Genomic DNA, 22513 nt, shown 5'->3' with positions numbered 1-22513 from the left:
ACATAATGTTCACATAATGGGCACATGACAGTCACTCATGTCATGATGTTAAGGAAATATAAACTATTAAATCAGGATGATGTTCTTTAACCCTAAAAGGACCCAAACATCAAAGCGGGAAATACAGTAGAGATTTTCTAAGAACAACCCCCCCAAAAAAAAACCCCAAAAGAAATGTCCTTATTTTCTTCTTCCCTGCCAAGGCCATTCTTCCTCATCTTCCTTTGCAGGAGCTCTCAGTTCCTAAATATAATGATTCCTCAGCCATTCTCTCTCAATAAAATACAAGTTGTCCAGGTGTCAAAAATTGCCCAGTGTTTGCTGACTCACAAGTAAAAGGAGTAAAAGTCTTCCCTTTTGAGAAGAACATATTTTGACTAAATGTTGTCAGGGAAATATAACTAAAATCAAGAAAATAACATGATGATATCAGTATCAGTGTGAGCCTTCCACAACTTGGTTTTAACATTGTTTGCCTTATAAAAAGAGAGAAAGAGAGAGAGAGAGAGAGAGAGAGAGAAAAGAGAAGAGAAGAGGAGAAGAGAAGAGAAGAGCAGGGAAGGGAAGGCAAGGGAAGGCAAGGGAAGGGCAGGGAAGGCAAGGGAAAGGAAGGGAAGGGAAGAGAAAAGAAAAACCCACAAACAGGAACTAAGAAACAGCTCACTTAGATGAGACTCCCTCAAGGATGCAAGAACTCGCCTACACTCTTCAGCAGAGGCTTAGCCACTGAATTGACTGATTTCCAGGACAGAAGCTCCTGTCTGTCATGTTACAACATGTTAATAACCTTCTTATGGCCAGCTCAACAGAGGCTCAATGCCTAGAAGGAAAAAAGGTCTTCCTTTCCCTACTAACAGGGGCAAGATATTGCATATCAAAATAAATGAAGACACAAATCTGTCAGAGACAAATTCAGTCATTAGGTTTTAACATGATACAAGGATGGTGAATGCTGGATCTAAAAAAAGAAACAATAACAACAACAAAAACAATGTGCATTTTTTGCCATCCCTACCCCCACCATTTTCAAAAAGTCTGAGAGTTCCTAGGAACAACAGGATGCTGCAGGGTATAGAGACTGGATTTTCAGACTTAGACAGACCCCTGTAGGAGACCTTGAAAGGAGGGGGAAAAAAGTCCCACTGAGTGAGGAACAAACCAGGAGGTGGCCTTTCAGACAATCAAGGCCCAAATCTTGAAGCCCCAGCCCAGGGACCTCCTGATGTAATCAGAGAGTTCAACCTCGTTGTTCAGGGCAAGAACAGAATGAATTTGGGAGTCCCTACCCAAGAACTGGGATCTTGGCAAAAGCCAGTGGCACAGTTATCTAAACAAACTAACTCAGTCACAGCTAGATGGGGCCCTGAGTCAGAGCCCCCAGCAGTCACTTTGCTGGTGAGGGAAGCTGACAAGCTGAGACTGGGACAAAACCTCAATGTTAAAGTCCCACACTGAGTTGTAACCCTGAAGGATAACAAAGGTCACCATGTGCTTCTATTGCACAAAGGTCACCATGTTCTCATACTTCACAAATGACCTGATCTCAAGAGTCACTCCATGAGAATTCACTCATAAAACTGCAAGTTATACAAACTCTAAAGTCAGCTACCTTCCTTGTGGGTGAGGCAGGGCCCCTGAGCATAACTGTTTGGAAATAGTAGAGAAAATAATTTCCAGCAGACCAGACCTGACTGACAGCCCACTCCCAAACCCACACTTGGTCCTTTAGACTAATAAAAGCAATTTTATAGCAGATAAAAAGAGGATGGTGGGTATGCTGTGGTGTATGACTCTAAAGGGATGGACACAGAGTCACTTCTCCAAGGATGGTCAGCACAAAGAGGAGAAATAGGGACATTAACAGGACACTAGAACTCAGCCAAGACCAGTGAGCCAACACTGAGCCTCCATCTACACCAAGTCTGGGGATGACTTCCTACTCCTCATGTCCATGGAGCCTTCAACAAGGGAAGAGGACTCCTTACCACAGAAAAAATAGGGACCAAGAACCCAGCTGAAAATTTGAAAACTTCCAGAAGTAGTATGGGAACCAAAGGAGGTGGCAATTGTCCACCACAATGGTCCAGTGACAAAAAATGGAACCGCCAAACTGATGCTGCCACCAAACAGGCTGCCCAGAGGCAGCCACCAGAAATGCCACCAGAGGAAAGGGAAACCAAAGCCAAGACAGGATGGTGGCTCTCACAAGACCACTGAGTTTAGATTTTAGAACAACTAGCTTACAGACTGGTCCCCCAACACCCAGAGACCTGACCAGGCCAGCGCTAGATCACTGCTTGTCTCCCTGCACTCACTCTCTGTCTGCAGCATTGCAGTAGAAGGCACTGGTGAGACACTGTGAGGACCTAGTGGAAAAGCACTGGAAGGGAATAATCAGGGTAGGTGCCCAACAATCCATGATGACCATCTCTAGCCTCACCCTCAAGCTGACCCTGTGCAATGGCCATTTCAGGAGTCACAATGCTGCAACCTCAATCAACTGTATGATTACTTGGCAAGTTGTTTGTATAGACCAGCTCCATCTTGCCTGCCCATACCCTGATGCTGCAACAGACAGCTTCTGTGGGCCAGCTGCGCTCAGGTCAGTGCCTTTTACAGAGATCAGATTGTTCCCATGGCAGCCTTGTCCTTGTTAAAAGCCTGAAGTCTGCGTATATGTGTGCATGAAGGTCTCTGGTGACCCCAGACTGTTCATCGTTCACTTGTCATTGGCCTGAGGTTATAGCTGCCCCTTTTTCTCATGCTATTTCTCCCCTTTCCCTAAAGAATAATTTTATATTAAATCTCCTCTGGTCAAATAACTGTTGTGGTTTCATTTTTTAAGTGGTCCCTGCCTGAAGGTCAGCACTGGTACATCATATTCTCTTAGGAACGACTGTGGTAGAAACCTGAACCACCAGTGTATTTGTACTCCTTATCCATGGTTTTTATTTCTGTGGTTTCAGTTGCCTGCAGTCAACCAGTTTTGACTGTGATGCCATTTTGTAGAAGCTAAGTTGCTATTTCAACTAAAAATGATAAGGACTTTTTGATGCCAATTTGATTGAGTTCAGTACAGCTATACTAAGGTGTATATTCAATTGACCCAAATCTCTTCTCTCTTCATACCACTCTGTCTATTTAAATGATTATAGAACCTTTTTGCATACTGCTTGGTGAGTCCATAGAATTGATGCATCATTTATTTAAGATCTGCTGTTGTCCTTTTTATTCTCTGCCACATTTAAATTAATACTCTTCAGCATCAACACAGTCTGAAAGTTGAGTCCTCAGCTATAAAGTGGTCATGTAGATAATCCAAAACATGCTAATATGAAAATATGTACAATGTTCCCTAAATGAGAACATACTGTTAGAGAGAAATGAAGGGAACTCATCACTCACCTAGGAATATAGTGGGGTCCTCAATTTGAAAGCATCATATTAGTTAGTTAATTGGATTTCATATCTGAAGGAAATTATGAGATAAACAAGTTTTTCTCACGTGACACCATCAGGCATCTGTCATTGCTATTTCTGTCCATTAACCAAGGGAATATCTGGAGATATCAAATGACAAGGTTTGGGAAGCTAAAAAGGGGGGTCTGTTTGTTTTCTAAATATGTCCATTACTTTGGGGTGCCTTGATTGGGTGGTCTACAGATAGAATAGTTACATAGGAAATGTAACCCTCATATTCTTTTGGACTAGAGCATATCAACAGGATGACCATATAACTTGGTTTGTCTGAGATCTAAGTTGTATTTGTGACCATGGGGTCTTTCCCATTTCAGCATTGGACATGATTTTTCCATTTTTAATGAAGTATCTTTTATTAAGAGCTACAGGAGAAACTGTGGCAGATATTTACAGCAGTCCCCTTATCCATCAGAGGGATCCCAGGTTCCCCAGTGGATACCTGTAGCCACAGATAACACTGAACCCTATAGATACCATGTGTTTGCCTTAAGTCAAGGATTTCCAACTCCTCACTTAAATGAAGGACTCTAGAGCTTCTCTTTGGTGTGTTTGACTTGTCGGCATCATTACTCTTGTACTTTGAGGACATTATGAAGTAAACTAAGGGTTACTTGAACCTTAGTTTTACAACCCAAGGATGGATTGCCATGCTGTCATGTTAAGTATGGCCACTAAGTGATTAATTGGCAGGTAGACTATACAGTGTGGATCCCCTGGACAAAGGGATGATTCACATTCCAGGCAGGATCTGTGATACCATTTTGTAGAAGCTAAGAACAAGCCATTCAGCCTGGTTGCTCTTGGAGAAAATGAAAATTCCATTCCTTAAAAGGTTCTCAACTAACAACCTCCTCTTCCTCTTTCCCCTACTCCTGTTCCTCCATCTCCTCCTCCAGGGTAGGGGAAGAGGAAATCCAGGGACTCACACAGGCTAAGCTTGTGTCTACCACTGAGCTGTGCCCCTACTCTGGCCCCTGATTTTTATCAGTACATCTCATCATAATTATACTCTTCTTTCCTCATTGAATATGTGGAACACTTTGGTAGTTTTGTGTAATATTTTTCCACAGGGCTTGAAAGAGAAAGTTCTGTTCTGGAAGGGAGGACACAGGGACCTTGGACTGGTTTCTTCCACAGTGTCCATGGGATCCTGATCAAATCCCAAAGACTCCTTCAGCATCCCTCTCCCTTGGAAGACACAAGAAGCACAGTCAGCAATCCACTTAGCACTTTGAAGCTTCTGCAGTTTGTAATGTTCTCCTGGGATTAATTAACAGGTTAATGTGTTTTTACCTTGAAACCCTGATGGAAATCTGATGGAAGGGTACAGGCATGAACATAGGGAGTGGCCATTGCTGAAGAACATGGCCAGTCATTGAGTTTAACAGTTGAGACCTAGTGGGAAGCCACATGTGCTGCTGCATGACTAGTCCAACTTGTTCTTTTTCAGGCATGGGTTTTCTTTATCTCACCACAAATAGTAAAGGGATTTCATCATATCCTGAGGACTCAGATGCTATCTGGCTCCACTCCTCCCCTGAGCCAGTAGAAGTCTGAGGTAGAGATGCTGGAAGCCCAGCCCAAGTGTTTCCTTAGATCTGCAAAATCTGGAGCTGAGGGAATTGAAAACTATGTCCAAGTTTGACTGGGGGATGAGCAGCAGTGAATCATACAGACTCTCTTCTGGACCAAGCAGGCAGGCTCTGCTGAACCTCCTTCTCAACTAGGTCTCAACTATGGCTTATAAAAACTGCACATGTGATTTTATTTATTGCTCTCTTCACATTAAAAGACTCAAACAAATACTCATGTGGTTTCCAATAGTTCAAGGCCATATCTGCAGATGAACCTAGCCCTTCCCCTTAAAGTACCTGCCTCAGGAAACTCAAGACTGCTCAAAGAATTCACCATTTGTTACAGCTAACATTTCATGAAAGGGCCTGCCCTCACTTTCCCAAAGCATTTACTCTAAAGGATTTACCATTGTGAGTCTTCCCTCTGTCCCTTGACCTATACAAATGTGCATCTCCTACAACCCAGGAGTGTATTTCTCAAGGCCCTGAAAACTATTTCTTTGGAATGCAATCATCGGGAAGAACAGGGCCTCTGCCTTAGTCTCTGTGGGAGGACAGAACCTGAACTTGGACCATTAACTTTGTAATTTTAAATTTTTGTTCTTCAGCAATTTCCCCATCCTCCCTCTTACTAGTTCAGTTCTCCATTTAAAATATCCAGTCCTTTCTGCACAAAGTTGAATTTGGTTCTTGTTGGAACCTCTTCACTACTGCCATTGTGTAATATTGATTAAAACCTTGACTGGTTTTATTTATCTTTGACATAGATATGCCCAAGTCTCGGCTTAGGATCTGTGAATGACATAGAAGAACCTGGGACTTCCCTGGGGACTATGTTTTCACTGGTGGCTGAGGTCTCTGCATCCTGCCTGCCTTGACTCCATTTCATCTTTCCTCTTTGTCACCATTGCCCATGACAGCAGCCTTCCATGATATACTTTTCATAATGCAGCCTGGGAATCTTTCTAAAACACAGCTGTGATCATTTGTCTCCCCTTTTAGAATCATTTGGTGTTCACCCAGAGACCATATGAGAGAGGACAATAAGAAACCCACTTTCTGTGTTGATTACTTTTGTGTGTCAACTTGGTCATCATACCCAGAAAGTCACTCAAACACCAGTCTGTCTATTGCTGTAAAGGATTTTTTAGATGTATTGAACATTTATGTGAGCAGATTGCCTTCCACAGTGTGCTTGGACCTCATCTTAGCCGCTGAAGTCTATAAGAGGAAAAGACTGGTGTCAACAACCACACAATGGAATTGCTCAGCTCTAAAAAAAAATAACCTATCAAGCCACAATAAAGGCATCACGGAAATTTTCACACGTATTTCTAAGTGAAAAATGCAAATTTGAAAATGTACATAGTCTAATGTCTCTGGGAAAAGTAAAACCACAGACATGGTAGAAAGATCAGTGTTTTCCAGGGGGTTTGGTGCTTGCTGGGTCCTCTTTGTTCTCAGAATTTTTATCTGGATGCCACATTAGAAGCCAGTTTCTGATATGTCATTTGGATCTCGTTGAGTGACTCATGTCTCTGCACATCTGGTACTTCTGAGCAACACATTGTTTTAACAAATTGTTGGCACATGTTTGAGGTCTCTGATACAGGCAGCAGGAAGACAAGAGGGAGCAGTGGACCTCCTAGCTCTCCTCATGGCTCCTCCCACTTTCCTCTCATTAAATCTACAATGGACAGAGAGAAGAGGGATTTGACCTGGGATAGGAAGAGAGTCAGTAGAGACATGTTTCTGTAGTCTCTTGATTGGTTAAGTCGATAAACAGAATAAAATTTTGTCTCAATGGCTGATCTTAAAATATTTAAAAAATATGCTGCAGTTATTTTTTCTTTGTTGTGTTAGCTTGAAACTATCAGTTAAAGACTTTTCTTTCCTTCATCCTGCTGGTAACTGAATTTAGAATGTCTCAGATTCCTTCTCTTTTCAATATTATGGTATGCATATTCATCTTTTAACAAGCATTATTTATCTGTTCATCTTCATGTTTATTCATTTACTTATTTTTGTATATAGAGATTAAAGCCAGGGACACCTAACCACTGAACCTCATCCCCAGATACTTTTTTTTTTTGATTGAGACAGGGTCTTGCTAATATGCCAAGGCTGGGTTTGAACTCTAGATCCTCCTACCTCTGCCTCCTTAGCTGATGGGATTACAAGCATGTGCCAAAGAATAAAGGTGTTATTAAAAAAAATAGTATGGCACATAGGGCACAAAGTTTATGGAAGCCCTCATTCTTGGTATAATGTAAATGGAGGATTGGCACCTAAGAAAATGGCCTGTTAAATATTTTGCCTCACCATAATTCAGGCACTCAGGAGAGAAAACTAATTTTCATTAATTTGAAAACAGACAGCTGATGGACAAACTTCTAGGAAATTCTCCCTGCTTCAGAGGAAGAGACATTTGGTCTCCTCTTTCTTGGGCAACATGTCAACATGAAGTATTTCCAATTGATTGAAGCTGGTACAAAGAAGGATGGGAAAGAGTGTGGACCTTGGATGACATGAACTGCTAAACCAGCATGTTCCAGGTGGTCCCTGCCTCTGAACTTGCTGATGGACACACTTGATGTCCTGAGCCATTTTGATTCAGTCTCTATTTCTGTCACATTGCCAATGAGGAGTAGGACTGCTTATATGCCAGTTCCACAGCCTAAGCACCAGAAGTTGGAAAAGAGATCAGCTGCTCAGATTTAGGACACTGTGTTCTCTATGAGGGTGCTGCACTGGTAATAATTAGTGGTGTAGAAACTGGAAAACAAAGTTTTTATTTTTATTTTTCTGGTGCTGGGGATTAAGCCAGGGTCTTGTGCATATGAGGCAAGCACATTGCAGCTAAGTTATATACACAGCTCTTGGAAAAAAAAATTAAAAATTGTTTTTAAATAATTATGAGCTCATAGTAATTATTCAAAAATTTGTTTAATAGTAGCAACTTCATACATGCATATAAAGTACTTTAACTGAATCCATCCTACCTGTAACACACTCTTGCCCCCCCCCCGTGTACTTTCCCTCACCCCTTGTCTTCCCTATTAGTCCATCTTCTACTTTCATGTCATTTTATATTATTCTCTAGATTCCACATATGAAAGAAAACATGAGATACTTGTTTTTCTGAAACTTGTTTTGCTTAATATGATGTTTTACAGTTGCATCCATTCTCCTGCGAATTACATTTCCTTCCTTTTTATGGCTAAATAAATCTCTACTGTACATATATACTTATCGCATTTTTTTGGATGAATTTATCTGCTAATGGGCACCTAGGCTGAATCCATTACTTGGCTTTTGTAAACAGTGCTGGGACAAACATGGGTATGCAGCTGTCTCTGTACTATGCTGACTTTGATTCCTTCACGTATACACAGAGAAGACTGGTATAACTGGATCATGTGGTAGGTAGCACTACCTTTAGTTCCTGAGGAAACTCCTTACCATTTTCCACAGTGATGGGGCTAATTTACGTTCCCACTAACAGCACATAAGGGAAAGGGACACATTCCATCTAGCTCAATCCCTCCTTTGTGTCAGGCAGGAGGCTCAGAATACAGACCTATACGACTTTCCTCCCCTAAAATCTCAGCCTGTCATTCTGTCTTTGCTTTCTGGAAGTAAGGAGGCCCAGAGTTATAGATTTTGTGTCCTTCCCCAGTCCCCATTGTGTTTTTCCCAGGGGACTTTGCAGCCTGCCTTTGGTTGTCAGTTTCAGAGTGCTTTCACTTTCAGAATCCTCTCGAAAACATGCTGTGCCCAACCCCACCCCTGTGTCTCCCTTGGTGTTCCAGTGCAAACCAGTGTGTGACAGAGGCCAGGCTAGGGGAATAAGAACAGGGGGATTAGTGACCTGACCCAGGTCACACTGGATTTCTTCCCTGGGGCAGTGAATGCTGATTGGAAGACAGGCCTGATAAAGGTCTCCGGGAGTGCAGAGGCCCCAGAGTGGACCTGAGAGAGGCACAGCTGTAGATCCTGGTCCTGTGATTCAGAAGTCAGCACAAGGCTAGCAGCACTGAGACCTGAGGGAGAGACTCTGTGGAAGGTGGCAGGTGAGGACTTCTCTGTGCAGGGGCTGAAATGGACCAAGGCAGGCAAGTTTAGAAACCCCAGGCCACCACTGGGAGAAGGGATGCCAAAGACTGAGATGAGAAAAGACAATCTAAAAAGTCAGTGTCATTGCTGTGTTTAGAGAAACAGCTACTTGGGAGATCATGGAGGTCAATGGTGCAGCAGGACCTTGCTTAGGGAAAGTCCCACAGAAGGGCAGCAGGGTTCTAAGTAGTCAAAGATGCTGCACAGCCTCCTGGCTTTTCTGTTTGCCTCTTGCCTGCCCCTCTCTGGCCCTGGCCCTCACCCTGGTGGGTGTTCATGCTCCAACACCACTCCCACCTACTTGCCTTATTTCCTCATGTCTCCTCTCTCCTCAGGGAGTCACAGAGTAACTTCTGTCTTACCTCTCACTGTGCTTTTAAAATCTCCAGAATCCAGTTCACAACCAGTGCACCCTTTATTTATCTGAGATTTCCCCCTGATTGATGGAGCTCTTGCTGTTTCCTGAGCATACTTGCAGGTGCTTAGAATCAGGATTCCAGGTACCTTTCCTGCAGACAGAGGCCAGTCTTGTGGGTCCAACAATAAATGAGACAAGGAATTACAATTAGCAGTGATGAGTCAGGGTGGGGAGGAGGGAGCTCTAGACTAGGACATCAGAGGCCTCCTGGTGCTGAGCCTAGAAACCAGCAATGAGTGATTGGAGCCTCGTGACAGGGATGCAGTAGGGAGCCTTTTAAGTTGGATATCAGTGTTTGCCAAAGCTCAGAGGTGATTGGGGGGATCAAGGTGGGTAGAAGAGGAGACTGTGACAGAGGAGGACTGCAACAAGGGATGGGGCCAGGCAGGTGGGATGCCATTTACAAAACACATTTTGAGCTTATCCCTAGGGCCCCTGGAGATTTAAGGTTGGGGTCATAGAATCCAGATAGCACTTCCCTTTCAGTATTCTGTGTGTCTATCTATCTGGGGTCCTAATGGGCAGAGCCCATTTTCTGAGGCTCCCCAGCCCACTTGATTTGCATTTTAGTGAGCAGGGGCTGATGGTACTGGGGATCTTAGGGTCAGGGAGGTCAGAGGCTCTGGAGAGGAGCCAGGTGGTTCAAACGAGGCACAGGATCACAGGGGCTGGAGAAGTGGAGTGGGGAAGAATGCTTTGGGAGGGGGCTGAAGGCTTGCTTGGACATAGGTTTGGGGGATCTTTGAGAAATGATAAGTTGTCAGGGAATTTTCCCAAGGTCTAGGGCTAGCCACCCGTGAGGGAGGGTCTCATGCATAGAGCTGCCCCATGGTGTTTACACTCCACTGTCTCTGGCTTCAAGCAGCACCTCCTTGCTCTGGCTTTGACTACTCACTCTTCTTTCTTTGACCTGTCAAGTTCTATTCTCCTCTGCCTGCTTTTCTGCTCTTCCTTTCTTTGACAGTTTGATGTTCTACAGACACCCAATCCTTCTTCACTTGTCTAATCTACTCCCATGGCTTTCGCCGGTACTCAGAAATTTTCTGAATTCACAAGAAAAATTACAGCCAAGCAGAGACCACACACAGAGTCCTCAGCCCTATTTCATTGTGTTTCTCTGTCTTCTTTGCCCCCAGACCCTGCATCATGGATTCTCTTTCAAAAGCAAATGGCGCCTTTGCCATCCAGGTTTTGAAGACGCTGTGTCAAGACCAACCTTCACAAAATGTGTTTTTTTCTCCCCTGAGCATCTCCTCTGCCCTGGCCATGGTGCTCCTGGGGGCAAAGGGGAACACCAAAGATCAGATGGCTCAGGTAAGCTTTCCTGTCAACGAGAAGGAGAGACTGGTCTGCAAGGCTTGTCTCCTATCCCCTCCTTGAGGTTTTTCAGAACTTTTGAAGAAGGAGGGGTGAGCCTGGACCATTTCAGGGAGAGGGTACAGGAGGAAGGGAGGGAGGGAGCTGAGGAGTTTCCTCCAATGAGATGTTGTGGAGGCTTGCTCGCAGGGGTCACTGTGTAATCTCTTTTTCATTTATAACTTTTCTTAAGTTCATCAAGAAGTTCCTTAAAATTTGGCCTTGGAACAATTGTTCACTTATGGGAATCAGTTCTTTGCTCCTCCCCCAGCTGAGGGATGTTTGGGCAGTGATGGTAAACTGGTCCTACAGTACTGCAAGTCTCAGGCCTGGGCATGAGCCACAGAGGAAAAACAACTTGCTAATCAAAATGATGTTTCACAGAGGAAATGACTCAAAGAACTTCTAATGCTTCTTGTGACAAGAGACTTAACAAATATGAGCTACTCAGCATGTGTCCACTGTGACTCATGTTTATGCATAAGAAAACATCTATAGAGTGAATAGACTAACAAAAATATGATTGTGTTAATACAGAAATATTCACAAAAGATTGTTGTTACATTATGCCTGTTGCTCTTGCCTGTTACTACTGTTGTTTAGGATCTGCCTCCAAGGTTGAAAAGACTGAAACTACATAAACCTTCATTACCAATTTCCAAAATGATTCAAATTGGTTACTTGTAGAATTTTCATTCTGCCAATTTCTTCCATGGTAAAAATTAATTTACTAAAAGGTTTTTATTTTTGGTTTTAAATTATTCAGGAAACTCCAGTTTGTGTAGGATATAAGATGTTTATGTATTTTCTGTTGAATTTAATTGTCAAACCAAGTCATATTGACCTCTTAGCTGAATACCTCATATAGTCCAGTAGAGGGCAGTCCAGCTGATACAACAGGTTTGGCAATTTGGTTGAATCTCTTTGCTAGGTGACAGGACTTTTCTTCATATTTTCTGGCTAATATCTTACAAAGAAAGCATGTATGTTGACCAACTGGAAGACTGAAAAAATAAATGTCATTTAAATTTAATTATGTTGGGAAATGGAAGTAATTTTACAAATTCTAGAAAAAATAGTTTTATAGCTTTTTTCAATACTAACATCTAAGATTGCGTCCCAAAGATGTGTTGCTCTGTCACTTATTTATACAATGTCAAAAGCTAGTGCTGAGTAAATCTAAAGAAAAAAATAGACAACATGTTAGTTATTTGATTGTTACATAGGAGAGTTATTTCTTAAGAAATTGTTTTTAATAATTAGTAGGTTAATTTCCATGTTGCTAGTATTTTATTTGTAGTGTTGTTGATTTTTAGTTTCCTACATTGAGGTCATTAAATATAAACTGTGATTTCTGTATTTCAGAGTTAAATGAAACTCTTCTTGTGATGTAATATGACACCTTTATTGAAATATAAAGTATCATATATTATACATATATTATCTCTCTCTAGGATACTGTTTAAGAACTAATTTATTCTTATTAATGATATTACTCATTGTATACTTTTACTTCCTTTTAAATATTATCATGATGATTGCATTCCTGTCCAATTTTTTTTTGATTTTTAGTTTTTTGAACTGCATCTTTTTTGTAAATAAATAGATGCAGGTTATTTCAGTATTTTGAACTACATCATTTTTTACATAAATAAGGGCAAGTTATTCTCTATTTCTGACAAATTTATGGTGTCTATGGGATGCAGGACTTAAGAATAGTCCTTTTTCTGAACCTCTCATGCCCCTTTCATTTTGTTCTATTGCTCATCTATAAACTATGCAGAGAGCTCTGTGCAGGTGAAAAAACCTGTATCTTACTCAGCAGTTTCCTGGCCCCTCTCTCCACCTATCCCACCAGTGTCACTTCTCAATTAGAATCAACTTCCTCTCAAAGGATAAATTCATGCAGTATTTGAGAAGAATATTGCTTGAAAATTCTTGTGGAGATCAAGTTCAAAACTGAGAGTGTTTTCTTGCTTTCCTTCACAGGCAATGTCTTTAAACACAGAGGAAGACATCCATAAGGGCTTCCAGATGCTTCTCACCCAAGTGAACAAGCCTGGGTCAAAGTACTTGCTTACAACAGCCAACAGGCTCTTTGGAGAGAAGACTTGTGATTTCCTCTCAGTAAGTTGAGTCAGCAGAACAATAAAAGTTGTATTTAAAATATCTGGTGATATACGACCCAGAAGAGAGACCCTAGAGACCAGGCAGAATGGCAACTTGGGAGGCTGTAGCAAGAGGATGGAGAGTAAGGGGCCATCTTGGGCAACCTAGTGACACCTTTGTCTTGAAAACAAAATGGAAAACTGCCTTGGGACATAGCTCAGTGGTACAGCATTTGCCTAGCATGCTCAAGGTCCTGAGCTCCATCCCCAGTACTGCAAAAACTAGCATAAAAAACAAACAAAGAACAATATTCTAGAGAACTTGAGAAACTCACAGTAAACTATTTTTTATAAAGACCCCATATCTACAATCATAATTTGTTTTATTTCAATTTTAGCAATATCTAAAATTTCATTTATTTTCTCTGGTTTTTCCAATCTCAGAAAATATTTCCTTACAAACTAAAATGTTTCATGATCAAGTAGCTTAATATTTGATCATGTTTTTAATTTTAAGAATAGCCTAAAGCTATCATTCAGAATGCTTTGAAGCTCACTGTCATTTTATTGAGCAACCTGACCATTTGAACTATTCCTCTCCCAAGACATTTAAGGAGTCCTGTCTTCAGTTCTACCATGCGGAGCTGGAGCTGCTGTCCTTTGCTGAAGCTACAGAGAAGTCCAGGGAGCATATAAATACTTGGGTCTCAAAAGAGACAGAAGGTCAGAATTATAAGTTATTTCCCTCTCCTCACACCCCACCCCTGTTCTCCTCTCCTATCTCCTCTACCTCTCCTCCTCACTGCTAATATCACTGGTGTTGCAGAACCATCAGAGCAAGGTTGCCTGGCTGAGCCTCTTGGTGCCTGTGAACCTAGTGGCTCTCAGAAGATCTGATCAGTGCTCAGGTTTACAAAACCAGAGAATTAAAGCTGTCTGTTTTCCCAGGGCCAGAGTGGCTTATGCAAGTGTCAATAGAAACTTGTGAGTCAGATTTCCCATATAATACTTTACATGTCACTGGCCTGTATTGTACACACAGCAGGTGACTCTCATCTATGGGAACAGATCAATGGCCAGATCTTCCCAAGTCATGCCCTTGGCCTTCCTCTTCCTGGGGTCAGTTTGGACTTCACTTCTTCCACTTTTACATGTTAAGATGACTTCTCCTACTTCTTCTTTCCTATCTCTCACTTAAGCACACTTCATCAGATTTGAGAAGCCTAGACTTGATTAGTCAACTACAGAGCCTCTCTCAGGGCTGATCCATTCCAGATTGAAAACACCCTGCTTGTGAGGTTAAAACATACTCATTTCTGTTTTAGAGTGTGACAAGTTCTAACCTTGATCCTCTAGATCAAAATGGTTTGATGTTTGAACCATCCAGGTACTTACACACCACTAGGAATGTCCCTATTCCTGCTAACAAATGAGATAGTAAAAACGAGAGGTAGTACTTTCCACTATTTCTTCTTGGAATTTTTTCTTCTTATGCCCTCTAGAGGCAGCAAATCAGCATGGATGCTCTTAGGTCCTTGGAACCATACCACTTGATATACAGGGAAAGAAGGACATACCTTCCTTCACCTACCCATATTATTACCTGTTCCAGGGATTCCAGGTGTCAGGAGGAGGTGCAATCATAATATCTCTTCTGTAGTTTCTAGAAACTCCTCCCATGTCCCTGCTCTGGAGCTATTACAATTCTATGTGCCTCAGTAATGTTGCAGGTAAATGTACAATGTTAGAACTGGGCCTGACCACAGGGCCTTAGACCTGAAGCTGCTCTTACCCACAGCAGGTAATGTCAGCTTCTACCCAGCCCCTCTCTGCTTTGCTGCTTGTGTTCTTCTCCAACCTGGTGTCAAGTTTCTGCTTTGTCCCAACCTGCTTTCCTCCAGTGACTTAGAAGTCTTTCACTATCTTCAACCTGGTGGCTCTTCCAGAATCTGTGATCATGAATACCACTCATAGCTCGGATTTTTTACTTTTATACACATCATCGAAACTCAGCACATTTGAAACTAGAATGTTTGGATCTCCAAGACATCATTGTCATGTTTATTCACCACAGATTCAAAAAAAGTAACTGAAGTGTTTTTGCTTTTCTTAAAAGGTAAAATTTCAGAGTTGTTACCAATGGGCTCGATTGATGAGCAGGTCAGGCTGATTCTTGTCAATGCCATCTACTTCCAAGGAACGTGGGACAAGCTATTTAACAAATCAAGTACGAAAGAAATGCCTTTCAAAGTAAATCAGGTAGGGTGAGACTTCAAAAATTATGCTTGTCTGATGAAGAAATTGAATAGAAAATTTAACTTTGTAAAGGCATAAATGGTTAATGATAATTTCAAACTTATTATCACTCTTAATGAATTTTAATCTCAGTGGAAAAATGATTTGAATAAATAGTACTTGGTATCTATTATGGTTTCTAGCCTATTAGCATTCTAACTGCCTCAGATGAAGTATCCTACATATATTGGTTTAACCTTATTCTGGACACAAATATCTTCCTATAGACAACAGTTGCTTAGATAAAGAGCAAAAAAGAGGTGATATATGTATGCATGTAAAATATATATATATATCAGCCATGAGACAGAGTACAAAGAAGGAATATGAAAACACATGTCTTGAATCAGGATTTTTGTTTTGTTTTTACATTTTTGTGCAATGAAGGATCAACCTCAGAGTTTCTACATGTTAAGCAAGTGGTGTACCATGAAGCTACACCACAGATTTTCCATCTATTATTTGTTAAATTAAAATAATCTCATATTTAGTTACTGGAGTTGTGGCTTAGTGGTACAGTACTTGCCTATCATGTGCAAGGCTCTGGGTTTGATCCTCAGTACCACATAAAAATAAATAAAATAAAATAACTAGTTATTGTGTCCAACTACAATTAAATATACATTTCAAAAAATAATCTCATACTTGAATTGTTGTTATTCCTAATTCATCATTATTGATTCAGCATCTGCAGCTTCTTATTATTAAAAATGACTGCAAGGGCCCTGGTTAACTGTGAGCTATAAGTTTAAGTAAAACAGATATTAGAATACTTTGCTTAATTCTGTAAACCCTAAAGATGCCATGTAACGCAATAAGGAAGCTTGTATGCATTAAGCTCCTCCCCTTATTTATAAGGCATGTTTCAGACAACTATTTATTAATTTCTAGCAGTGCTGGACCACAGAAGAATTGAGAGTTTTCTTTCTCCTTTCATACTGTTTTAAATGCTGTGCTTATGTGGTCATTCCCCTCAGGAGGAGAAAAGGCCAGTGCAGATGATGAGGAAAAAAGCCTATTTTAACTACGTCTACATCCGTGAGGCCCAGACACAGGTGTTGGAGCTGCCCTATGCTGGCAAGACGCTGAGCATGATCATCCTTCTCCCAGATGAGGACGTGGACCTCAGTGTGGTGAGTTGGGGGGGGCTGCACTCCTTTGAACTCACAATTTCTGTGGGAAGAAGTGGCTACACCCTGTGCCTTTCTTTCTCAGTATCTCCAACCCAAGAGCCCAAATGACCCAGCCCTGTCCTCCTTGCTTCCTTGTGATATGATCCCTATTGCAAGAGAGTCAACCATTCTCTCAATGGTGGCAGTGCACTGTGATGACCTAAAGGGTCACTGGGAGCAGAGCAGCTCCCATGGGCTTTCCCTCTGTCCAGGTCCCTACCTGTGATGATGAATTTCCACAAACAGTGCCACATTCCACCTTAGGCAGATGTCCCTCTCCTGGAGAGGCTCACACTGAGAGCCCTTCCTTTGCCCAGTCTCTTTGGCTTGCCAGCAATGGTTTATCATGTGAAGACCAAGCCTCATTCAAAGCAACAAATACCACTAGAAAAGCACCATTGACTTGGCATAGATGCTTTTCACAAATAAACATGTTTTGCTAGTGGATGGATAAGGAGGGACAGCCACAGCCTTCCTGCAGGGAAATCATATATGAGATAGCACGTGGGGTGGTGGACAAGCCAGATCCCTCACAAGATTCTGGGCAGCTGAAGGCACTGCTGGTCCTGTGTGGACAGTCAACAAGGAATGTTCATGGAAATGTCTGTGTGTCCATTGATACCCACCATAGTCTGAATATGAACCTGTGATTCTGGTCTTTCAGGTGGAAAATAACCTTACTTTTGAGAAATTCATAGCCTGGACCAAGACAGCCTCTTTGCAGAATACTGAAGTGGAAGTTCTCCTTCCGAGATTTAAACTTCAGGGGGATTATGACATGAAGTCTGTGCTTCAGCATCTGGGAATGGTCGATGCCTTTCAACAGGGCCAGGCTGACTTCTCTGCCATGTCAACTGAGACAGACCTGTGTCTGTCCAAGGTTGTGCACAAGAGTGTCGTGGAGGTGAATGAAGAAGGCACTGAGGCTGCAGCAGCCACAGGCGTAAACATAGTGCCATTCTGCTTATCACTTGTACCAACATTCTGTGCTGACCACCCCTTCCTTTTCTTCATCAGGCATAATGAAACCAACACTGTTCTGTTCTGTGGCAGGTTCTCATCTCCCTAAGGGTTGCACTTCCTCTCCATGGGGAATTTCCCTCTTTCCATGTCCCCAAATTTTCACTGCAGTTCATAAGGATGTGCCTTTAGGTGAACACCAAGTGGAAAAATGAGGGCAGGGTCCTAAGCCTTCTGAACAACTTGCCAGTGTGATCTCATCATGCACCACACTCGGCTGTCCCCATACTGCCCACTCATTTGTACCATAGAACCAGGGTTATGGCCAGTAGACTGTCCTGATTTCTTGTTGTATTATGCGTGGAGTACAGATTGCATAGGATAGCTTGCAAACTTTCCCCAGATGGCCTCAGACACATGTCTATCTCATTCCCCATGCAATTCCTTCTACTTACACTGTGATTTCCTGGTACTTCAAGGAAGGTGTGTCTCAGTGGTAGAGCACTTGCCTAGCAAGTTAGGGCTACGCTCTCATCACCACATATAAATTAAAATAAAGAAAATAAAGATATTGTGTCCATCTACAACCAAAAAACCAAAAATCTTTAATGAACATTTTGTCTATCTTTGGCATTCACCAATCACCATTGCAGAGTTATGGTTCTTTGACACCTGCTCTTTAATATGTGTTCCCCATTTATACAGTGTCTATGACAACCAGATTGGACAGTTGAATAGCTTTGAACTACCACGTACCCCCATTGCAGCTAGGACACCTTGCCTGGTGGTATTGCATTTCTCAACCTCCAACCCAAACAATTACATGCCATTAGTCCTTAAAGTTCCATTAATGTCATCTTCTTCAACACGTTTTCCCCATTCTCCATAATCAGATGTACATCTTTGAACTTTCACAATAACTGCCCATGATAGTTGCATTGCTTACTTAGTTCTTAGTGTTTGGTTTAGGCCTGAAAGTCTCCAAGATTTGTGATTATATTCTACATGCTATAGTGTGGTAATAAATAATTTGATCCTATATGACCTCTGTAGTAATTTTTTAGTTGTTGAACATCAACAACTTTGTTGTTCCTTTTAGATATTTTCATCCCAATGACATTCACATTTTCACAGTCCTGAGCCATCTAATACATGGCTCAAAGGTGTTGTGCAACTACAAGTTTTACTGTGTGCCCAAAGGTTTTCATTGCCTCCAAGAAAAACCTGTATCCACTAAGCCGTGAATCCTCATCCCTTCCTCCCTCCAGCCACTAGCAACCATGATTCTGCTTTTTGTGTCCATGGATTTTCCTGTTCTGCATATTTCATATAGCCTGAATCATAAAATATATTACCTTTTGTGTCTTCACTTAGTGTGATGTGTTCTAGGTTGAGTCTTGTTGTGGCATGTATCAGTATTTTATTCATTTTTATGACTGAATAATATTTTAGTACCTAAATATGACACAATTGTTTTATTCACTCATCCATTGATGGGAATTTGGATTTTTACCTCCTTGTGGGGTTTTTTTTTAGTAGTTCTGATATGAAATTGCATGTATGTGAATTTGCTTGAATACCTATTTACACTGTTCTGTGTATATATAGATTTAGGAATAGAATTGTTGTTCATAAGATAATTCTATTTAACTTTTGAAGAACCACCAACCACAGTGCCTAACCCATGTCACATTCCTACCAGCAATGTATGAGATTCCAATTTCTCTGCATATCCTCACGCACACTTCTTATTTCTTTTTTCTTTATTTAAACATCATGAACATACAAAAGGTGATTCTTTCCATGGTGATGGATGCTCTGCCTTATCCCTGGTCCAGAGCCCTGGAGCTGGTCAACCATGGATGGCGACTCTGCACCTGGGAGCCAAAAGGAAATCTCCTTCTCTTCGTCATTCTGGTCAGATGATTTGGCCACAGCAATGAAGAGCTGACTAACATAAAGGCCCACAGCTGATTACAGAAAGCCTAGAATAAGTGGTTCAGCTATATTCCTGCTAAGGGGGTCCCCCCTCTGGTGATCAGACTTGATAGTTTTCCATTGCTTTTAGGATAAAGATTAATCTCTTTTTTTGAGAGCTAACCAGATAGTTCCTGATTTAACCTTTTCTCCTATCCCCCTTTGCCATTTCTCAATATCAATCCTTAACTCCAGCCTCATAGAATTTTTTGCAGTTTCCAACTATTCCACGCTCTGCCTTTACTCTGGGGCTGCACAGTTGTGACCAATGATAGTTAGCTTCCCATTACTGTGACAAAGTACTTGTGATAATCACCATGAAAGGAGGAATCCTTTATCGTGGGTCACACTTTCAGAGGTTTCAGGCTTGGTTGGCCTCTTTGGTTGCTCTTGGGCCTGTGTCAGGACAGTTCATCATGGTGGCAGTAAGTGATGGAGCAAAGATGCTCACTCACTGTGGCCTGGAAAGCAAAGGAGGAGGTGGCTGGTGTCCTGAATATTCCCTTCCAAGACACACCACCCATGGCTTAACTTCCTCCACTAGGCCCTACCTCCAAAGGTTCCCCCATCTCCCAGTATCCCCTCAGGCTGATGAATACATCTTCAACCCATGGACCTTGGTGGACATCCCGGATCCAAACTACAGTGCCATCCTCTCCTTAGGAAACCCTTCCTTTCCACTAATCCTCTCCCATCATCTCCCTGCCCTGCCCCCTCACTGGCTAAGCTTCACTGGTCCTTTCTAGGGTTAAAGACTCCCCCTGTGTGCTTAATTATTTTGCAGCAGAAGTATTTAGTGCAAGGGGAGTGGGGGCCGGAGGGCATTGTTGAGAGCAGCTTTTTCCTACTATACACACAGTTCCTCTACCAAAGGGCACTAAATCATCCCAACAGGTGGTGGGCAAATAGGGTATGTTCCTCTGGTTCTCTATGGTAGAGAAGAAAGAGGCTGAGGTTGGCTAACGGTTCTATCTGCCTTCCTCAGGGGCTTCTCTCACCCTTCAGTGTGGATAAGGCCTTTGCCTTGTTGGACAGTGTGGTCTCCAGGAGCCCGCACCTAGCGGTCACCAAGGGCCCAGGTCGGCTCGTCTCTGATGACTAACAAGTGGACAAGCACTTGAGTATCCATGCGCCTACATGGGCCTGAAAGCCCTGGCTGGCCTTTGTGCAATGGGCACCATCCAGGCCACACATGGTGCCTCCCAAAGGTGCCACATCCTCAGAGTCCTTGGCATTGTCCTCGGCTGGGATGGGCAAGATTGGGCTAGGAGACTGGCAACCCACAGGGTCCTGGGTCCAAACTGTCGCTGCCATCATCAAGTTATGGGGGGAGTGAGAGGGGAGTCTCACCCATCCTTCAGGGCCTTGGCCAGCCTCAGTTTCAATCTCCCTTCCTTGTCCCTGCCCTGCTCACCCATCATGGCTGACTAGCTACTTAACAATCTAGTCCCTGGGCTTGTCTTTTCCTTTCACTGTTCTAGGAAACTGGCTCCTAAACCAGTAAAATCATCCCCCCCCCCTTTACTGACTCCACTTTCTTCTCTTGCTCCCCAAGTTCTGTCTTTGTCCCTTTCATTAAGGATCTTCCTTCCCTCACCCCTGAGGGAACCAGCTGGGGAGACCCCGTTCACCTTTATCTACTGGTCTCTGTCTTAACTGCAGCTTCTGGTAAGTGGTGGTTCATGTCCATTTACTTTCTTCAGAGCCTCTCTTCCTGTGCACTCTTCTGAGTCCAACCCTGACTCCCTCTTGCCCTTGGCCATGGTCTTCTAAGAACATTTTCTTTCATCCCCCATCCCCCCTCATAATATGAGCAGCTGGTCCTCAGATTCTAGGTCTCTCTTTACCCTTTTCTGATAAGTCAAAGGCAGACAGAAGAACGTCTGGGCATTTGTGGGAACACAGCCTACACTAAGTACTTGGGCAGAAGAAATTCTGTTTGGGGGGACTCTCAAGAGAAGGGTCTTTGATTTACAGGGCCATATCCTACTGAATGACTTGTCACAGTCTTTGAGATACTTGGATATCTTGTCTGTCCCTGATGTGATCTGGAAGTACATTCTACCTTCATGTCTTGTTTTTTTTTTTTAATTTGTTTGATTGTATTCATTTGTATTATAACATCACAACATTGTTGATTATGAAATTTTTTACAATACAACAAAAAATACGGAAATGTAATATATGGATGCCACTAAACGCAGCATGATGACTTTCTTTCCTCTTTAACAGACCATGATGCTCACTGCTAATAAAACAAAGAAAATGTATATAGGCAAAAACAAGTCAGTCGTTAGCTTCACAATTTGTCTAGAAATGATCTATAAATGCATTTTCCTGTTGCTACTTACCATAAAATATAAAAAAGTAGTTAAAGGAAATTTTCCTTGTTCGTTCCTATCATATAAAAGATGCCATATTCTATTGTAGCAGGGTCACTATATGAAAAATAAGTAAATTAAATGTTATTACAAAAATGAAAGAGTTATGAGATTCTGGTTAAAGAGGGCACTAAATGAGAAAATACTAATGTAAAGATTCCAAAACCAAAAAGAGGTGATTATTAAAAAGTTCTAGGTGCATTGTAAGCATATAGTGTTTTATTCCCATGTGTATTTTCAAACAATGGAAATATCAGAAATTAGGGTCAAATTGTTAGACTAAATTACATTATTGTATATGCTGCATTGAATGGTATTGTATTATCAGTATCACAGAGAAGCACAGTTTGCATCATATGATGGCAGTTTATCCTCCATGAAAACCTTCCAGAGTCCCTTTATTTTGGGAGATCCTATGAACAATTAAACCACCAGAGCATGATTTTACAACAGTAAAATGTTCTCTTGAATAAAATAGAAAAGATCTTTTGAATAAAAAATTTAAAAAGAAAAAGGAAATGTAGAAAATTACTTAGAGCTCTTACTTTCTAAGTACACAATCCCCTACCCAATTCTTAATCTCCATCAAGAACAACAACAAAACAAAATTTGTAGTCTGTTAAATCTATCATTATGAATGCAAATTGGTCAAATGAAGCCAACAAACACATGAGGT

General features: G+C 41.9%; 1 protein-coding gene across 2 annotated transcripts; it reads left to right on the top strand.

Annotated features, from left to right (window-relative positions):
• Window positions 1–8818: 8818 nt before the first annotated feature.
• On the top strand, window positions 8819–21655 carry LOC101972929 (serpin B9). 2 transcript variants are annotated; one of them, XM_078020465.1, is made up of 7 exons: window positions 8819–9127; window positions 10725–10902; window positions 12934–13071; window positions 13658–13775; window positions 15169–15311; window positions 16325–16480; window positions 19271–21655. In XM_078020465.1, the coding sequence occupies exons 2-7, from the start codon at window positions 10735–10737 to the stop codon at window positions 19403–19405; spliced, it is 858 nt and encodes a 285-aa protein (XP_077876591.1). In that variant the 5' UTR covers window positions 8819–9127; window positions 10725–10734; the 3' UTR covers window positions 19406–21655. The 2 variants fall into 2 exon arrangements, with proteins under 2 accessions (XP_077876591.1, XP_077876590.1); XM_078020464.1 differs by lacking the exon at window positions 19271–21655 and adding an exon at window positions 17184–18518 and having other exon boundaries at window positions 8823–9127.
• Window positions 21656–22513: the final 858 nt, after the last annotated feature.

The sequence above is a fragment of the Ictidomys tridecemlineatus genome, chromosome 8 (genome assembly GCF_052094955.1).
Source record: "Ictidomys tridecemlineatus isolate mIctTri1 chromosome 8, mIctTri1.hap1, whole genome shotgun sequence".
NCBI classification, from domain to species: Eukaryota; Metazoa; Chordata; class Mammalia; order Rodentia; family Sciuridae; genus Ictidomys; species Ictidomys tridecemlineatus.
Note: the sequence above shows the minus strand (reverse complement) of the source record. Positions and strands in the feature narration are given on the sequence as shown.

What these genes read in the sequence shown, in the direction of transcription:
- LOC101972929 (XM_078020464.1), top strand. Translation starts at nt 10,735, where the DNA reads ATGGATTCTCTTTCAAAAGCAAATGGCGCCTTTGCCATCCAGGTTTTG. An exon ending in GGTCTCAAAAGAGACAGAAG is followed by an intron (nt 13,776 to 15,168) that starts GTCAGAATTATA and finishes TTTTCTTAAAAG; the next exon opens with GTAAAATTTCAGAGTTGTTA. An exon ending in TGCCTTTCAAAGTAAATCAG is followed by an intron (nt 15,312 to 16,324) that starts GTAGGGTGAGAC and finishes CATTCCCCTCAG; the next exon opens with GAGGAGAAAAGGCCAGTGCA.